This window comes from Salvelinus fontinalis, chromosome 13 (genome assembly GCF_029448725.1).
Source record: "Salvelinus fontinalis isolate EN_2023a chromosome 13, ASM2944872v1, whole genome shotgun sequence".
Taxonomy (NCBI): Eukaryota; Metazoa; Chordata; class Actinopteri; order Salmoniformes; family Salmonidae; genus Salvelinus; species Salvelinus fontinalis.
The window spans coordinates 13,933,575-13,952,979 of record NC_074677.1 but is presented as its reverse complement, the minus strand read 5'-3'; the positions used below and the strand labels follow the sequence as shown (position 1 = coordinate 13,952,979).

General features: G+C 40.8%; 1 protein-coding gene across 1 annotated transcript in view; it reads left to right on the top strand.

Annotated features, from left to right (window-relative positions):
* The first annotated feature begins 2,410 nt into the window (after positions 1-2,410).
* Positions 2,411-19,405, top strand: part of LOC129869118 (rab effector Noc2-like) — a 51,688-nt gene continuing 34,693 nt past the window's right edge. Inside the window, exons 1-5 of the mRNA XM_055943621.1 lie at positions 2,411-2,525; positions 5,065-5,164; positions 5,645-5,788; positions 6,006-6,135; positions 11,474-11,560. Coding sequence (XP_055799596.1) covers positions 5,088-5,164; positions 5,645-5,788; positions 6,006-6,135; positions 11,474-11,560 — 438 coding nt within the window. The 5' untranslated portion in view covers positions 2,411-2,525; positions 5,065-5,087. The remainder of the gene's footprint in view (positions 2,526-5,064; positions 5,165-5,644; positions 5,789-6,005; positions 6,136-11,473; positions 11,561-19,405) is intronic.

Below are 19,405 nucleotides of genomic sequence, written 5' to 3'. Positions count from 1 at the left end.
AATACATCCACAGGTACACCTCCAATTGACTCAAATTATGTCAATTAGCCTATCAGAAGCTTCTAAAGTCATGACATCATTTTCTGGAATTTTCCAACTTAGTGTATGTAAACTTCTGACCCACTGGAATTGTGATACAGTGAATTATAAGTGAAATAATCTGTCTGTAAACAATTGTTGGAAAAATTACTTGTCTCATGCACAAAGTAGATGTCCTAACCGACTTGCCAAAACTACAGTTTGTTAACAAGACATATGTGGAGTGGTTGAAAAACAAGTTTTAATGACTCCAACCTTAGTGTATGTAAACTTCCAACTTCAACTGTTTGTATAATATATATCAATAACTTTTTCACTGATTATGACAGAATCATCAAGCTAGGTAAGATATTTTCTATAAATGTCTAGCATACTTTTACAACCTTTGTTTTGAGGAAGAATTCCAGTTTTAATTTTGTACAAATAAAATCTATCAAATTCAAGTTTAAAGCTGTGTAAATCAATAACGAATTCATTGTTTGTCACAGAAACATGTATTGTATGTATTTCTATCAAATCAGAACTGGAATTTTTCCTCAACAAAGGTTGTAAAAGTATGCTAGACATTTATAGAATAAATCCTACTTAGTTTGATGTTTCTGTGACAAACGGTGAATTAGTTATTGATTTATACTTCTTTAAATGAAATTTTATAGATTTTATGTATTTCTATAAAATCAAAACTGGAATGTTTACTCAAAACAAAAGTTTGTAAAAGTATGCTAGACATTCATAGAATAAATCATACCTAGTTTGATTTTTCTGTCATAATCAGTGAAAACGTTATTGATTTATATAGCTTTAAATGGCATTTTATAGATGTTATGTATTTCTATCAAATCAGAACTGGAATGTTTACTCAAAGCAAAGGTTGTAAAAGTACACTAGACATTTATAGAATAAATCATACCATGTTTGATGTTTCTGTGACAAACAGTGATTTAGTTATTGATTTTTACATTTGTAAATGGCTTTTGGTGAATGTCTGATGAATGTCATTGATCATTAGAAAACCCTTCCGTAATGATGTAATGACGTAAGGATGTCTGTTGAATGTGTGAATATAAAACCAACTTTACCTCGGAAGAGAAATTACCTCTTCATAGTATTTCAAACTAAAGCAATGTTATCTGTGAGCTACAATTCATGGCACATACTTTATGCTTAATAACTAAATGCATACAAACATTCACCTTGGCCTGAAGTTCCTTTCATTAATGAAATAGCTGACTGAAGATTTCAGCACAACATGTCAAATCTTTATATTGAAAGAAATGTTTACAGCACAGAAAATGCATCAAAGACATATTTAGATGTATTTTGTATTGTCACATACCAGATAGATGCAGTGAAATGTGTTGTTTTACAGTGTCAGCCATAGTAGAACAGCACCCTTGGAGCAAATAAGGGTTAAGTGCTTTGCTCAAGGGCACATCGACAGATTCTTCACCTTGTCAGCTCAGATATTCAAACCAACAACCTTTCGGTTACTGACCCAACGCCCAAACTGCTAGGCTACCTGCCGCCTAAATGAACAAGTACAGAAACCACAAGAGAAACTGAATCCTGTGTAGGGACAGACTGTATAAGTAAAGTTGTTGTCACTAGAAACGTGCCACTCTAAAGTCACCTGAAAACAAGCAGGTAGATTAGCAATATATCAGAGACATGACTGTTAAACCTGTGCTACACATGAACTCTAGGCAATAAGGCATTTTCATTTGGGGGGGGGGGGTCACATTTGTATCACTTTTTATATCCCACCTGGTAAGATTTTGATGGCAATTGCTTCATGCTGTTCTATATGCTAAAAATGTTTTGAATGGGCCACATAAACAAATGTATTCATTCAGTCTAAATAGATTTGGAGAATAATGCCTACATATACTTTGTACATGGAATCACAGAGGACTGGGTCCTCAGGTAGAGTTCACATTCAACCTCAATCAGCCAGGGCATACACATTACAACAACAGACGAGTTACAGCAATTGAAAGCAACACTGCCACATTTCATTTCAATGACTTGCATTATGCACAAAGGGCCCTCCCCAAATAAGATAAAGGAGACTCTCAAAATTGTTGGTAAAAGCATGTCAATGGTAACCATGTTAGCCTTTTCCTGTGTGCTTGCGTCGGGTGGAGAGCCATGGCACTGCTTTTGTTATCCTAGTCAATCACAGTAGTCTGTTTTACATTTATATGAGTAATTTAACAGACACTCTTATAAGTCAGAGTGACTTACAGTGCATTCATCTGGAAGGAACAGGATGTTTCTGTGGGGAATTGTTCTCCTGTCATGTGACCAGCCTGTCAGACAAGGAAGGCAGGCTGTGAACTACGACTGAGAGCTAAACCCCTGACTTCACTGTTTCCTTCTTTTCCTCGCTCTCGCCTTTTGTTTGTTCACAGGCCTAGCCCGCAGCAAAGCGAAATAACTGACTCTCATAGCTCTTGCACGTTCAAAGGAAGGGGGAAATTTTACAGGTAAACAGTTTCTCTCCCTTCTTTTGACTGTTTGCCAACAGCTTTGTGCCAAGGCAGGTTTTCCCCTTGAAAAGGTGCAGAGAGCGATTGCCCAAGAGCTAGACAGATCCCTGTAGTTTATGTAATGGAAAGACTGTTTGATAAGGTTGAGACGTGTGCTGGAAATCAGTCATTTATTACTGCCAGATAAGAGCCGATGATGACTGCTTTAATGTTGCTCTGTTTCATAGCCAATTCGTTGGAAAAAGTGCACTTTGAAGTATATCACAAGGCAGTGTCTTATAGATTGAGCATATCTCTTTGTATGCACATACATAATTGAATTACCTGATGTAACAAGCTGACAATACTCTATTTTCTTCTTGAAAATTGTTTATGTACATGTTACAGGGCCAAATAGGGAAGTTTGTGAGCACTATGATATTTGATGTAGATGTAGAGTTTCATCTCACTGATTTGGCAAATTCAATCTGAAACCTGTAAACGTGTTTGTGTCCTAATGAATTCTGCTGTTTTTGTATGCTGTGCTCTAGCCTGTACTTAATGCAGTCAGCCGGGGCTGAGGCCAGAGCACGAGTGTTGAACAAAGGCCATTAGGTGGGTTGGAAAGGTAAATAGATTTAATTGCTCAGCAATAAACAAGAACACGGTGGCATCTCTGTGACATGCTGTTTTAGGTTTATAGCCAGAGAATATTCGTGGTAGGGAGGTTGTAAGTGTTAGCGAGGGAAAGAGTAAAAAAATATATTAATGTTCATAAAATATATTTTTACATTTTCTAAAGTGGCTTCTGTCCTGGTCAATTAACAGAAGCCTATATGATATCTGTGTCCCTGTCTTTTACAATTAGTGGTAATGAAAGAGAAAAAGCAAGGTCGAGGTTTCTATTTTTGCCTACTGAGATGTAGCCGGAGGCCGGCATTGGATTCAATCCAACAGATTAACGACCTGCGCACAGTGATATACATTTAAAGGACATTTTGTGGAGATTACGTTTGCTGTAAACGTCTCTGCAGATGTTTAGCTCATGCCCAAATCACCTTATAAAGTCCATCGCATTATACATGTTATCACTGTTGTTTTTTAATGGAATTTAAAAAAAATTGAAAAGAATTTTCATAAGTATTTTCACTTTGAGACCAATTTTAAATGCCAGAGGGATACAGGCAATTGGTAAAAAATTGCTTGAAGGGTTGGTGCAGTGATTGAACCCCGGTCTTCGGTGGGAGAGGAGTAGGCCTACATGTGGTTAGAGAAGGGGAGCATTACCCTTTACACCAGGGGCTCTGCATCTACAGTAGTGTGTTTGTTAGTGGGGGAGCGAGAGGGGGAGCAGAATCAAAGAATGCATAATTTAAATAGTAAACCCCTTCGAGCAAATGAGAGTGGCGCACTCAGACCCTTGCTGTGTCCCAACAACACTTAGAAATTAGGACAGTGACTTGGATATTGACATGATAAAATTAGGTTACACAATGTGAATGAATGTTGTGTGTGTGCATGTGCTGTGCTCCCCTATGAGGGAAGTAAGCAGATGTTTTCCACAGTGCTTATAATTTCTTATTGATAGTCTGGTAACAGTACTCAGTAAAGCAAACCATTTTCCAGCAGGGTGAAATCAGCAGTACTGGTTGTTTGCATGCGTCCCCACATACCAGAAAACTGGGTGACTCATTGTTTGGGCCTGTGATAAATAGCTGCCTTTGCTCTACTTCACAGAGACAAATGCTTTTACCTTTGCATTACCCTCTAAGATACACACATCAATACACTCCCAACAAGAATGTCATCTGTTTGTTTGGATACGAGGGCCTTCTTTCATCCTTTTCCATTTGAAATTACAATCAGTAATGGGTTTATCCAGGAGCTACCCATTTACTGGACATTGATGTTCTACTAATAGCACGTGTTAGTACAATCTAAGAGTAAAGAAGAAAAGGAAAAATAACATATTTGTGGACAATAACATGTTGTTGTTGGCTCATGCTAGTGGACCATTTCACACGCACTGTTGATTAATATATTACACAAACAACTGAAGAAATGGATGTATTGCCTGGCAGACAAATGGAGATGGCGTGACCATCACGATGATCTGTTGCCCAAGGCAGGAAGCATTATTGAAGTTGTCACTGGCAACAGAGACTTGTATTTCTGCCTACACTGTGAAGATCCACCCAGAATTGACTTCTGGTCTCGTGTTAGCTGCCCTACAGAGCCGAGACATAGGCACACTTTTATGCCCCTCTCTTCATGGACATAACCCTCCATCTTCTTTGCTTACTGATTGGTCAGTTTATTATCTGTAGGTCCGTTTTTATCATGTTGTTGATTTGGTTTTCTCTTTCTTCCCTAGCAGTACTCATTCACTTATCAACGTATTTTGATAATGTCATACAAACTTCTTTCCTATTGCGATCTATGTACAAAAGCCACAAGTATATACAACTAAACTCAATTAGAGGGGGTAATGTGATTTTCCCAGATGGGGTGTAGCCTTTCATTTAGTAGGACTGAGTGTCTGGATGTGTTTTTGCAGCCCTTGTCATCAGCCCTCAAAAGATGACGGAGGCCATGTTTGGGACAGGGAGCGATCAGTGGGTCTGTCCCAACGACCGGCAGCTGGCCCTTCGAGCCAAGTGAGTACGCACTCCTAAATCTCTACCATCTCACTAAGTATGTGAGTGTTTTTGCTGTGTTACCTGAGGAAGATGTACTGGTTGTGTAAAGTATTCCTGTGCCCATCATTATTTTCATCACATGGTATAGTTTTTGTTGTAGAACTCAGTGTGTGTTTTGTTGTAACTTGTTTTTGATAGCATGGCAGTTCTGTTTTATAAAACCATTGTGACCCTTTGATCTTACACTACAATGTATATTTATGTATTTGATACATTTTGCAGGTGTACTAGTTTGTTTGTGTTCAGTGCAGTCATATAAGGAGATGTTTTTGCTAGCAGGATAGATATTTCTGTAAGGCGTGCATACATGCATGCATAAGCCTGTGTTAGCCACATAACATGTTTCACTTTGGGCTGCACTGCCACATGTAATGACACAAAAGAATAAACATGAAAATTGATGAACAGCGTAAAGCAACATTTGTGTCTGTGTCCCAGGCTGCAGACAGGCTGGTCTGTCCACACCTTCTGTACAGACCGACAGAGGAAGAGCCAGATGCTGGAGCAGCAGGAGATGGAGAACATCCTTAGTGTCATCCACAGGGCTGAGGAACTGGAACAGATTGAACAGCTCCGCATCGGGTAGGACGCACGCGCGCACACACACCACATTTGCAGCTGGTAATGCTATTGAAAATTAGAATGAAACCATGAATTTCTGGTAGTTTATCTGGAATGACTATCCTTAAAGCTGTCAGTTGCAGTACATAGCCAACTTTAGTATTTGTGTGTGTGTGTGTGTGTGTGTGTGTGTGTGTGTGTGTGTGTGTGTGTGTGTGTGTGTGTGTGTGTGTCCCAGGAGGCTGGTGGAGCGTCTGGACAACATGAGGAAAAGTGCGATGGGAAACGGCCTTTCCCAGTGTCTGCTGTGTGGGGAGGTCCTGGGCCTCCTTGGAACCCCCTCCGTCTTCTGTCAGGACTGCTGCAAGGTAAAGGCCACCGCACCTACTCTTCTGTTCTACTATAGCAGAGGCCCAAACAGACCTGAAGGGTTGCAGTGTCTTTGGTTTTCATCCAAATCTCTTCATCCGTAACTCCTCCCAGCATTTGAAAGTACTGTAGGGGATAGAGCAGGGACAATAAATTACCAATACCGATATTGGCTTCCTCTTATCGAATCAATTTAGCTTACATCTGTAATTTTTGTGATTAGGCAATGGCACTAGTTTACAACCGGAGTATGCAATTGAGAGGATGCACTGGTAGAACGAAGCGGAGCGTGCGATTCGTTCTACCTTTTGTATTTATCGAGGATGTTGATAATTAACACACCTGATTCAACTAAAGGCTTGATGATGAGATGCGTTCACTACTCTTTTTAACCGTGAATCATTACAATTGTAGTATTCTCCTACAGATACTGTGGGTTTGACATATTGGCCATGAAGCCCATTGAACTTCTCCTATGACCAGTAGCTTTATCTAGATTGGTCATAGCCTTTTCCGAGTGTTCTCTCCAACTCCTCTGCTCCATGTGCTAGAGGCCAATGGCACTGGGACGTAATGAGATCAGAAGGGAGGAAATGAAACAACCCAGGGGAAATAGATTATGTGGGTCTCTGAGAGGAAATGTAATAAGTGGTATGCGACTGTATAAACCAGATAAGAGGGGGTTCATTCTGCTGTTCAATGGTGCCTATAATGGCTCTCATCTCAAACAGATACTTACAAGAGCTCTGTCATGTCTATAACGTAATTACTCTTGCCAAGCAAGGCACAGACCTAGTAAACAGAATGTATAGGACTCATCATTAGGGAATATTGTTTAATTGTAGTGAATGGCAGTTCAATTCACTGTTCCAAAGCATGGACTTGACTGGATAGCCAGCTTGTAGTAATCACTTTTCACCATTGGGTTGCAGCAGAGACCTCAGATGTGAATGCCTAAATTGCTTACCTAAAGCATGAAAGCGGGAGTGTTTAAGGATAATCTATGTAAAATAACATATCAAATGGGCAAATATTTCTAAATATACTCATTCTCCTACTAATTTCCCTGTAAAAAATGTACAAATACTGTAGATTAGTTGACGTTGCATGATATGTTCAATGATGTTATGCAAACTCCTTAAGTAGTCTATGCTAGACTGTTTTATGTATCGCTCGACTACATGAAAGCAAATGTTGAGAGGTCAGTTTGAAGATTGTCGGAAGGAAAAGCCCGGTACTAAACTTAAGGGACAGGAGAGGGCAGCAAAGCCCTGGAAGAGGAACCGTGAGAGCAGAGCAGGCTGTGTTTACAGTCTCATAGGAAATGGATATGTGGATATCTTCACCATCCTAACTGGGAGGGACAGGTGTGGAGGCATCCAATATATTAAGTGTGTCCAATCCCAAACTTAAGGATGCTGCTAGGGACTGTGTGATGCTCGATGATGACCGGTTGTACTGTGTAAAGCTGTGCAAATACAGGCCCATCCAGGGAATGGGGAGACATGCGCACACACACAGCTAATGAAGTCACTACCCTGCCTTCGCCCACTACCCTGCCCTGCACCCTAGACACTGTTACTAGCCGGCTACTGCCCACTACTGCCCACTACCCTGCCCTGCTCTTTAGACACTGTTACTAGCCGGCTACTGCCCACTACCGCCCACTACCCTGCCCTGCTCTTTAGACACTGTTACTAGCCGGCTACTGCCCACTACCCTGCCCTGCTCTTTAGACACTGTTACTAGCCAGCTACTGCCCACTACCCTGCCCTGCTCTTTAGACACTGTTACTAGCCGGCTACTGCCCACTACCCTGCCCTGCTCTTTAGACACTGTTACTAGCCAGCTACTGCCCACTACCCTGCCCTGCTCTTTAGACACTGTTACTAGCCGGCTACTGCCCACTACCCTGCCCTGCTCTTTAGACACTGTTACTAGCCAGCTACTGCCCACTACCCTGCCCTGCTCTTTAGACACTGTTACTAGCTACCTCGCAGTACTCTACCCTGCACCTTAGACACTAGCCAGCTACCGCCCGCTACTCTACCCTGCAACTTGGACACTGTCAGTAGCTGGGTAGTGCCCGGTACTTCGCCCTTCACCTTAGACACTGTTACTAGCCGGCTACCATGCGGTACTCTACCCTGCAACTTTAGAGAAAGTCCCTAGCCGGCTACTGCCCGCTACTTTACCCTGCACCTTAGACACTAGCCAGCTACCACCAGCTACTCTATCCTGCACCTTAGACACTGTCACTAGCCAGCTACTGCCCGCTACTCCACCCTGCTCCTTAGACACTGTTCCTAGTCTGCTACTGCCGGCTACTCTACCCTACACATTAGACACTGTTACTAGCCGGCTACCGCCCGGTACTATGCCCTGCACCTTAGACACTGTCACTAACTGGGTACTGCCCGGTACTCTACCCTGTACCTTAGACACTGCTGCCCTATGTAGTATATAGAGTCATTGAAAACTAGTCACTTTAATAATGTTTACGTAATGTTTATTGTTCTGAAATCGTTGAATAAGACAAGATTACCATTCCTACAACATTATTTTGTTGAAATGGCAATTGATTTCTGAGAAATTAAGCTAATTTATTACACACATTATATATACATAGCTCATCCTATATAACTACTGCTGTACATACCTTTTCCTACTTTTATATTGTCCATACTGTCTATACCGACCATGTATTTATATTCCGGACTCTGATATTGCTCATTCTGATATTTCTTCATTTCTAGTTATTATGATTAAAATATATATTTGATTTATTATTTCTGTATTAGTAAAATACTGTTAGACATTTACTGCACTGCTGGAGCTAGAAACATAAGCTTTTTGCTGCACTCGATTTAACATCTGCTAATTTATGTATGTGACAAATAAACTTTGATTTGATATGACCCTCAGTTCGCTGCAGGTGTGGGAGCGGCGGCATCTGTCTCAGTATAACATCACACACTTTAGGTCATTGACACACTGTGATTCTAGACTTGTTACGTTTTCCTTTCAACTTCTCTTATGAAGTAAGCTACTGCTTATTCAGTAAAAAAAAAATGGAATTCCCCACAGTGGAGATAGATATCACATTTGAGCTAATTCATATGTTTGCATATATACTACTTGTTGAATGTTTACAGTCTTGTCAATAAATGCCCCCAGTCTAAACACAGCTCAGATTTGTTAGTATGTAATTGGAAGGTAGACAAATGTATTGGTCACTAGGTGACTGTAGTCTTCAGAAGAAGACCTGCTCTGGGTGTGAAAACTGACAGGTGTACACATCCATCAGACTATGCTCTGTAGCTAGAGTACAGATGAGATGGCTATAGTCAGGCATCTTTGAGCCAGTTATCCTGGAACCCAGAAGCAAATCTTGCGATGGCCAGCGTTTTGGCATAATATTCAATTTATATAAATATTCTGTTACAGTAAACTACTATTTTAGTGGCAGTTGACCAAAAATGTTTGATATTAGGAGGTGGAGACCCAGGTATTCTATTTCTCTCTCACTCTCTAAAAATACTGAGTTACTTCAGGAAAGACAATTATTGTAACGATTTTCGTCTTCGGATGAAGAGTAGTCAGACCAAAGCGTAGCGTAGTAAGTGTTCATGTTATTTTATTAAAAACAGAACACTAAACAAAATAACAAAGAGAATGAACGAAAACGAAACAGTCCTGTAAGGTGCAGCAACACAAAACAGAAAACAACTACCCACAAAACACAGGTGGGAAAAGGCTACCTAAGTATGGTTCTCAATCAGAGACAACGATAGACAGCTGCCTCTGATTGAGAACCACACCCTGCCAAACACATAGAAATAGAAAACATAGAACAAAAACATAGAATGCCCACCCCAACTCACGCCCTGACCAACCAAAATAGAGACATAAAAAGGATCTCTAAGGTCAGGGCGTGACAATTATGAGCACTTCAACCAAGGTCTCTCCTCCATTGCATTAGGCTTGATTAAAGCTTCCTTTCTGTGACTTTATCAAGTGAAATGTTATTGGTCACATACACATATTTAGCAGATGTTATTGCGGGTGTAGCGAAATGCTTGCTTTTCAACATCATAATCAACCCTGCTTCCAAATCGATTCGTCAGGTAATGTAATTGGATGTTTTTTACACTGCTGCGTCCAACCAAGCTCTCGCTTTGTCAAAGGCTACGCTAGGTGAACACACTGAAGATCTTTGTTGTTCTCTAGGGACATACAAATGTTTCCTTTTTTCTTGTTGTAAGATAATGGATTTTTTCCATTTTAAGCAATGCAAAACATACACATACAAACGAGAGCATACAAACATCCACAGCATCATCCCTGCCCAGACACACCTGCTCACACATCTCCAGCGCCCTTATCACTCTCTGCCACATGGCCTCAAACTGCACCATTTTGTTTCTCTCCGTCTCCCACGCACTTTCAACATTTACAAATATTTTTCTGATGATTGTATTAATGCTCAGTTCCAAGTCGATCCCTTAGCCCTTACTCCCTAGCCACTGCTGTAGATCTGAGAGGACTGGATAGATTGATGCAATATGATGAAAACTACACCCAGCCAGCCATTCAGAGTGCAGAAGGAAGCTGTCTTCAGAAGTTCCTAGTGTGTAGGGGCTAGAGCCCATTTGAAATTCCGCATGTTCAAATGACTCGCCCCCTTTATTTGTGGTGGGAGGAGGTTGAGCAGTGTTTTGTTGAGTTGTGCAATGACTTGACTTCACATCATGGAAATACATTATGTGTCACAGTGACTTTTCTGTGAACTTTTCATTGTCACAAACTTGGCTGTGATGGCTCAGCAAATTTCCAACACTTTGATAACTATTGATGCTACACTATAATTGAATATCAGTGATTTGTATTCTGTTTCGTTCTTTAAACAATAAAAAGTGTCCTTTCAAAAGCTTTATATTTATTGACATTCATTTCATTATTGCAGGATATTTTTTATCAGGCACGCTCCAATTTTATGAAGTACAGAGTTGTTGGACTTACTAAAAGATTTTCACTTGGCACTGACTGTTTTCAATTTCAATATGGAACATTGCATTTTGTATAGTAATTCAAGCCAAACTGTAAAATTATCATGTGCTTTTTTTACTGTTACAAAAGACAGCGGCAAAGTGCAACAACTTTATAGCTAAGTATTTATATAACTTTTTATAACTCACAGTATATAATACATATTAAAGTATATAATAGTATTGTATGACCTTTTTGTGTTTTGTCCACGTTACTCAGTACACCACTCATGGTCAATTCAAAATCGAGTCTTATTTAAAAAAAAGTTATTCTCTCTCTCTCTTACAGAAAGTGTGCACCAAGTGTGGCATAGAGCCCCAGTGCAGTCAGAAGAGAACTCAGTGGCTGTGCAAGATCTGCAGTGAACACAGAGAGGTAACGTGCATCCCTACAATTGGATAGCCCATCTGCAGTTGAACTGGCAACTACATGAAAACATATTTTTGATCATTCTTGAAATTACTATTCACATTATATACCAGATGGATGCTTTCCATTGTGGTGAGTCCTATATATTTATAAGGGGGTAAGCCCATTCAGTGAACACTTTTAGTTTGAGAAAAGTGCAATGGAAATACAAAAGCAAAACAGTATAATTTCATGGAAGTATCTTAGCAACAGCAGCAGCATCCAGAGACAATGTTTACCACAGGAGGTTGGTTGCACCTTAATTGGGGAGAACGTGCTCCTGGTATTGACTGGAGCGGAATTAGTGGAATGTTATAAAATACATCAAACACATGGTTTCCAGGTGTTTGATGCCATTCCATTTGCGCCGTTCCAGCCATTGAGTCGTTCTCCCCTCAGCAGCCACCTGTGTATACTGAACTAAAATATAAATGCAACAACATGCAACAATTTCATTGATTTTACTGAGTTACAGTTCATATGAGGAAATCAATCAATTGAAATAAATAAATTAGGCCCTAATCTATGTATTTCACATGACTGGGAATACAGATATGCATATATTGGTCACAGATACCTTGAAAAAATGGGCCTCACAATGGGCCTCAGGATCTCGTCACAGTATTTTTGTGCATTCAAATTGCCATCGATAAAATGTATTTGTGTTCATTGTCTGTAGTTTATGCCTGCCCATACCATAACCCCACCGCCACCATGGGGCACTCTGTTCACAATGTTGACATCAGCAACCTGCTCACCCACACGTGGTCTGCAGATGTGATGCCGGTTGGACATACTGCCAAATTCTCTAAAACAACGTTGGAGACTGCTTATGGAAGAGAAATGAACATGAAATTATCTGGCAACAGCTCTGGTGGACATTGCTGCAGTCAATTGCAATTTCCCTCAAAACTGACATCTGGGGCATTGTGTTGTGTGACAAAACCGCACATTTCAGAGTGGCCTTTTATTGTCCCCAGCACAAGGTGCACCTCTGTAATGATCATGCTCTTTAATTCTCTTCTTGATATGCTACACCTGCCAGGTGGCTAGATTATCTTGCCAAAGGAGAAATGCTTACTGACAGGGATGTAAACACTTTTGTGCACTAAATATGAGAATGTTTTGTGTGCATATAGAACATTTCTGAGAATTTTTTTCAGCTCTTGAAACATGGTACCAACACTTTACATGTTGTGTTTATATATTTTTTTGAGTGTCGTATCTGTCTGTGGTCCCACAGGGCTGTAGCTAGCTGACAGACTTCAGACAGAGTGCTGCAGGTTGGCTTCTCCAGGGATAAGGTTTCTCTCAGGGTTTGATTTTGGCACCCATTGGTCATCAGCAGGGCTGGCAGGATCTGGATGGGCATCTCACCACAGTGTTGTTTACAATGCACAAGCCTGATTGGGGTATTCATCTTTCATCTTTTCGATTATGGAAATGTGCCTTTTAATGCTGATAAAAGAGCGATAAGTGTTTGCGATGACAGGTTTTTTTCGAGGGATGTGCCAGCACTGTAGTAACGACATGGCGCATTCTAGACCCTTCAAGGTATGCCTTTCAAAAGTGTTCTGCAATTTAGTCCTGTCATTTTCTCCTCCATTCGTATATCAATCTTGGATCAGGATCTTGATACCTGGCCATAGACAAAACGGATGTGCATTATTTCAGCTGTACTGTTGGTTGTCATTCAAGCTGAACACCATTTTGGAAATTACAGTAACAGCAGTCAATGGCCTATATTCATTCACTATGCTATAGGACTATTTTCATTGGCCTCCCTCAAGGAGTTTATTGGTTGGCCTGTTCCTTGTGTGGGGGCATTTCTCTGAGTAGTTGAACATCTGAACCACGTAATATTACCATATGTAGGCCTATATCCAGATTATTCAAGTAATTTGCAACTTTCCCCTCATGGAAAGCCATATCATGGTTGTACCCCAAAAAAGCTGCTTAGATAGAGCCTGTGAATTGACAAACTAGATGTATTATTACCGTACAGCACAGACCTTCTTGGTTTTAGGTAGGCCGCCTTTGTTCAAGTTTCATTTCCTCCATGTTGACATATGGATCACCAGGCACCCCTGACTTTAATAGGGGAGGTGGAGGGAGAATGAGGATGGGGTTAGTTTTAGCAGAGAGATCACAGTAGCTTATGAATAATTCCACGGCTCTGCAGAATTGAGGATTGAGAGAGGGCACTGTACCGTAAAGATGTTTATGTTCAAATCATTTTCATTGCCAAATGTTTTAACCACACACTGTGCCTCAAAAGGCAGTCTTCATTTGTCATTCCCCTCTGCTGTGAATCTGCTCCCGCAGATAGTCACCGTTTGAAAGGTAGTGTTTGACAGGGCACCTTATCGACCTTCCTTAGATGGTGCCGGTGCTTACTCAAAATGGCTGTCTGCAGTCGGATTTGGGCTTGGTATGACATGCCTCTGTGGAGGCGCCCCTCCTGAGATTAGTTTCCTTTCACTCAGTTCTAATTTGTTAACTCTCCTCTCTTTCTCTCCCTCTCACAGATTAGTGTTCAGATTAGGGTTGAGCAGTATCCAGATTTTCATATGGTCATACCGTCCTTCTCGCATCTCGGGATTGACCGTATTACTGGTTTAGTTCACGGGGAGGGGGGGGGTTAATTTTGTGCTTCATTTGCTCTTCTCTACTGGATGTGAATTGATGAAGGGGCATTCTATCAGCAGACAGCGCTCTGACTAGTTACTTTTCTCAGTGGAACCAGTCTACTTTTCTCTGTTAAAATGCAAGATTAACTTTAAGCAACACATTAGGACATTTAGCTGGCTTCATTCTTTCTATGATACACATTAGAAATATGAGGCCCATGCAACATTTTTGCATAAAATAATGTGTTTTCATTGTAAGCATTTCACTTTCACAAGCCGTTTGACAGGGCACCTGGCATCCGCCCAACCCAGATTCATCCATCGGACTGCATGGTGATCTTAGGTTTGTCTGCGGCTGCTCGGCCATGGAAAACCATTTTATGAAGTTCCCGACGGACAGTTATTGTGCTGACATTGCTTCCAAAGGCAGTTAGTAACTCAGTGGTGAGTGTTGCAACCAAGGACAGAGTATTTTTACGAGCAATGCACTTCAGCACTCGACGGTCCCATTCACGGCTCCTAGACGTTTCCACTTCTCAATAAAAGCACTTACAGTTGACCGGGGCAGCTCTAGCAGGGCAGTAATTTGATGAACTGACTTGTTGGAAAGGTGCCACTTTGAAAGTCACTGAGCTCTTCAGTAAGGCCATTCTACTGCCAATGTTTGTCTATGGAGATTACATGGCTATTTGCTCGATTTTATACATCTGTCAGCAACGGGTGTGGCTGAAATAGCTGAATCCACTCATTTGAAGGCGTGTCCACATCATTTTGTATAGTGTAGCTTGTGAAAGTGAAATGCTTACAATGAAAAACACGTTATTTTATGCAAAAATGTTGCATGGGCCTCATATTTCTAATGTGTATCATAGAAAGAATGAAGCCAGCTAAATGTCCTAATGTTTTGCTTAAAGTTAATCTTGCATTTTAACAGAGAAAAGTAGACTGGTTACACTGAGAAAAGTAACTAGTCAGAGCGCTGTCTGCTGATAGAATGCCCCTTCATCAATTCTCATCCAGTAGAGAAGAGCAAATGAAGCACAAAATTAACCCCCCCCCCCTCCCCCTCCCCGTGAACTAAACCAGTAATACGGTCAATCCCGAGATGCGAAAAGGACGGTATGACCATATGAAAATCTGGATACCGCTCAACCCTAATCTGAACACTAATCTGTGAGAGGGAGAGAAAGAGAGGAGAGTTAACAAATTAGAACTGAGTGAAAGGAAACTAAACTCAGGAGGGGCGCCTCCACAGAGGCATGTCATACCAAGCCCAAATCCGACTGAAGACAGCCCTTTTGAGTAAGCACCGGCACCATCTAAGGAAGGTCGATAAGGTGCCCTGTCAAACACTACCTTTCAAACGGTGACTATCTGCGGGAGCAGATTCACAGCAGAGGGGAATGACAAATGAAGACTGCCTTTTGAGGCACAGTGTGTGGTTAAAACATTTGGCAATGAAAACGATTTGAACATAAACATCTTTACGGTACAGTGCCCTCTCTCAATCCTCAATTCTGCAGAGCCGTGGAATTATTCATAAGCTACTGTGATCTCTCTGCTAAAACTAACCCCATCCTCATTCTCCCTTCACCTCCCCTATTAAAGTCAGGGGTGCCTGGTGATCCATATGTCAACATGGAGGAAATGAAACTTGAACAAAGGCGGCCTACCTAAAACCAAGAAGGTCTGTGCTGTACGGTAATAATACATCTAGTTTGTCAGGAGAACGCTACCTGCTCCAGTGCATAGTGCCAACTTAATGCTACAGCATACAATTACATTCTAGACAATTCTATGCTTTCAACTTTGTGGCAAAAGATTGGGGAAGGCCATTTTCTGTTTCAGCATAACAATGCCCCCGTGCACAAAGCGAGATCCATACAGAAATGGTTTGTCAAGACTGGTATGGAAGAACTTGACTGGCCTGCACAGAGCCCTGACCTCAACCCCATCGAACACCTTTGGGATGAGTTGGAATAACGACTGCGAGCCAGGACTAATCGCCCAACATCAGTGCCCGACCTCACTAAAGCTCTTGTGGCTGAATGGAAGCAAGTCCCCGCAGTAATGTTCCAACATATAGTGGAAAGCCTTCCCAGAAGAGTGGAGGCTGTTGTAGCAGCAAAGGGGGGACCAACTTCATATTAATGCCCATGATTTTGGAATGAGATGTTTGATGAGCAGGTATCCACATACTTTGGTCATGTAGTGTATTTTCTGCCAAATGTGTTGCACTAATGTATTTTCTGTGTAGGAAAACTATAGTTACATGTCCCTGATCACTCTTGAAGCAAAAGCCCCACTGACTTTCAATATCAAATGTGACCCCTTTCAAAACACAGCTGGACTTACCTGCTCCCACTTTCTCCTGTTGTGCTATTAACAAACACTTGACTGGCTCAACTGTTCTGGAGAACTATGGTAAGCTTCATAATGTAACAGGTGAAATGAAGAACGTAATCTGCTTTATTTCCTAACGTGCTGCACAAGTTGACTGCAGGTATTTTTTCAAATTTATTACAAGCAAAAAACATTTTGCTTATTTTGCATACTTATCTACATAAGTATTTAGACCCTTTGCTATGAGACTTGAAATTGAGCTCCGATGCATCCTGTTTCTTTTGATCATCCTAGATGTTTCTACAGCTTGATTGGAGTCCACCTGCGGTAAATTCAATTGATTGGTCATGATTTGGAAAGGCACACACCTGTCTATAAAAGGTCCAACGGTTGACAGTGCATGACAGAGCAAAAACCAAGCCATGAGGTCGAAGGAATTGTCCGTAGAGTGCTGAGACAGGATTGTGTCGAGGCACAGATCTGGGAAAGGGTACCAAAAACATTTCCTTGGTCAGGGTGGTGACAAAGAACCCGATAGTCACTCTGACAGAGCTCCAGAGTTCCTCTGTGGAGATGGGAGAACTTTCCAGAAAGACAACCATCTCTGCAGAACTCCACATACCTCATACCCGTGTACCAGCTGTCTTCTTGTACCATCGTAGTCGTCAGACTGAGGGAAAACTTGAATGTAAAATGGTGGTGGTGTTAGTTGATTAGAGTGCTCTAGTGCTGCACTGCACCTCGTTGGATCTGACCTTTAACTTTTTACTGAAGTGGGCTAAATCAGTGACAAGGAGTGTTTCTTGGTAGTCTTAAACAAATCTACTTCGAAACAAAAGTATACACCTCACATACATATTTATGCGATAACAAAAAGATGACACCTGCACCATGTCAGATATAGAGTTGAAATGTATTACATTTTGAGTTTGCATTACATACGTCACAGAAGACTGAAATATAATGAAACCGTTTGACATAGAAACACTGAATTTTCTCCAGGTTTTTTTATCATGTTTATTAATGATGAAATTATAGCAAATATTAATAACATTCCACCCATGAGGTCACTAGAAGGCAATCTGATAATTTGACTGCAGGAAGGGGCTACTGGATTCTGCTTGGGCTACTGGATTCTGATACAGGTTCAATTATAGTGTCTTAATAAAGGATTTACACCCCTTGACTTTTTCCACATTTTGTTGTTACAGCCTGAATGTAAAATAGATTAAATTGAGACACAATACCTCATAATGTCAAAGTGGAATTATGTTTTTACAAATTTTTACAAATTTTCTTCTGAAATCACCTTATTCCTAGAAATGAATACAAGGCCAGGTATGTCCTGCTTTTCCATATGGAAGAAAATAGCACATTAAATAAACCCTGATACCTCATTACCACATGTCTTATATATTCTTAAAATGTTTGGATCAATCTCAGGGTACAAGCTGAATCTAGGAAAGAGTGCACTTTTTCCTGTAAATCAGGCTGCTTTAAAGTGTTCTTTTACAAGCTTTCAGTTTAGGATGGTCCAGGATCAATTCACATACTTGGTAGTTAAAGTGACAAGGAAATATTTAAATTTGTTTAAGGAAACATTGTTGATCTAGCGGACAGTTTAAAACACATGTTTATATTAATTTCAATGTATACCCAATTTTTATTCCAAAATCATTTTTTTTATTCACTGGATCAAAAATTCATTTATTTTATTTGGGATGGCAAGGTACCACGGATTGGTAGAAAACATTTACAGAAGCCTAAGGCATTGGGTGGTTTAGCGCTACTAAATTTTCAGACATATTATTGGGCTGCAAATTTCAGAGGACTTTTGTACTGGCTGCAGACTGATCCTACTGGCTCTAAACCACTCTGGGTCCAAATGGAGTCTGAATCATGTAAACCTGCAGCACTCCTCCGTGTTGTGCTCATCTCTTCCAGTGTCCCTAGGCAAAAGGTGTGTCAACCCAATTGTAAAGCAGTCGCTTCTAATTTGGAATCAGTTCCGTTTAGCCTTTAGCCTCCGAGGCTTTTTTCTCTCAGGCCCGATCAATCAGAAGATTTTATTTCCTCCATCTTTGAATGATGGGGCTTTTGCCATCTGGCACTCACTGGGCCTCTCCTCACTATCCTAATTATTATTTGATGATACATTTGCCTCTTTTGCTCAGCTACAGGAAAAGTTCAACCTCCCCAATCCCACTTCTTCCGCTCTCTTCAGACTAGGAACTTTGTCAGAGCTAACACATCTACATCTCCCAATAGGCCTGCTAGTAAGGCTATAGAGAGTATCTTTGAGCTAAACAAGCTTCCTAAGGGTGCAATTTCAGATGTATATGCAATCATTCAATTTTATTTATTTTTTATTTCAGCTTTATTTAACCAGGTAGGCAAGTTGAGAACAAGTTCTCATTTACAATTGCGACCTGGCCAATATAAAGCAAAGCATTTCGACACATACAACAACACAGAGTTACACATGGAGTAAAACAAACATACGGTCAATAATACAGTAGAAAAAAGAAGTACACTGCTCAAAAAAATAAAGGGAACACTTAAACAACACAATATAACTCCAAGTCAATCGCACTTCTGTGAAATCAAACTGTCCACTTAGGAAGCAACACTGATTGACAATAAATTTCACATGCTGTTGTGCAAATGGAATAGACAAAAGGTGGAAATTATAGGCAATTAGCAAGACACCCCAAATAAAGGAATAGTTCTGCAGGTGGTGACCACAGGCCACTTCTCAGTTCCTATGCTTCCTGGCTGATGTTTTGGTCACTTTTGAATGCTGGCGGTGCTTTCACTCTAGTGGTAGCATGAGACGGAG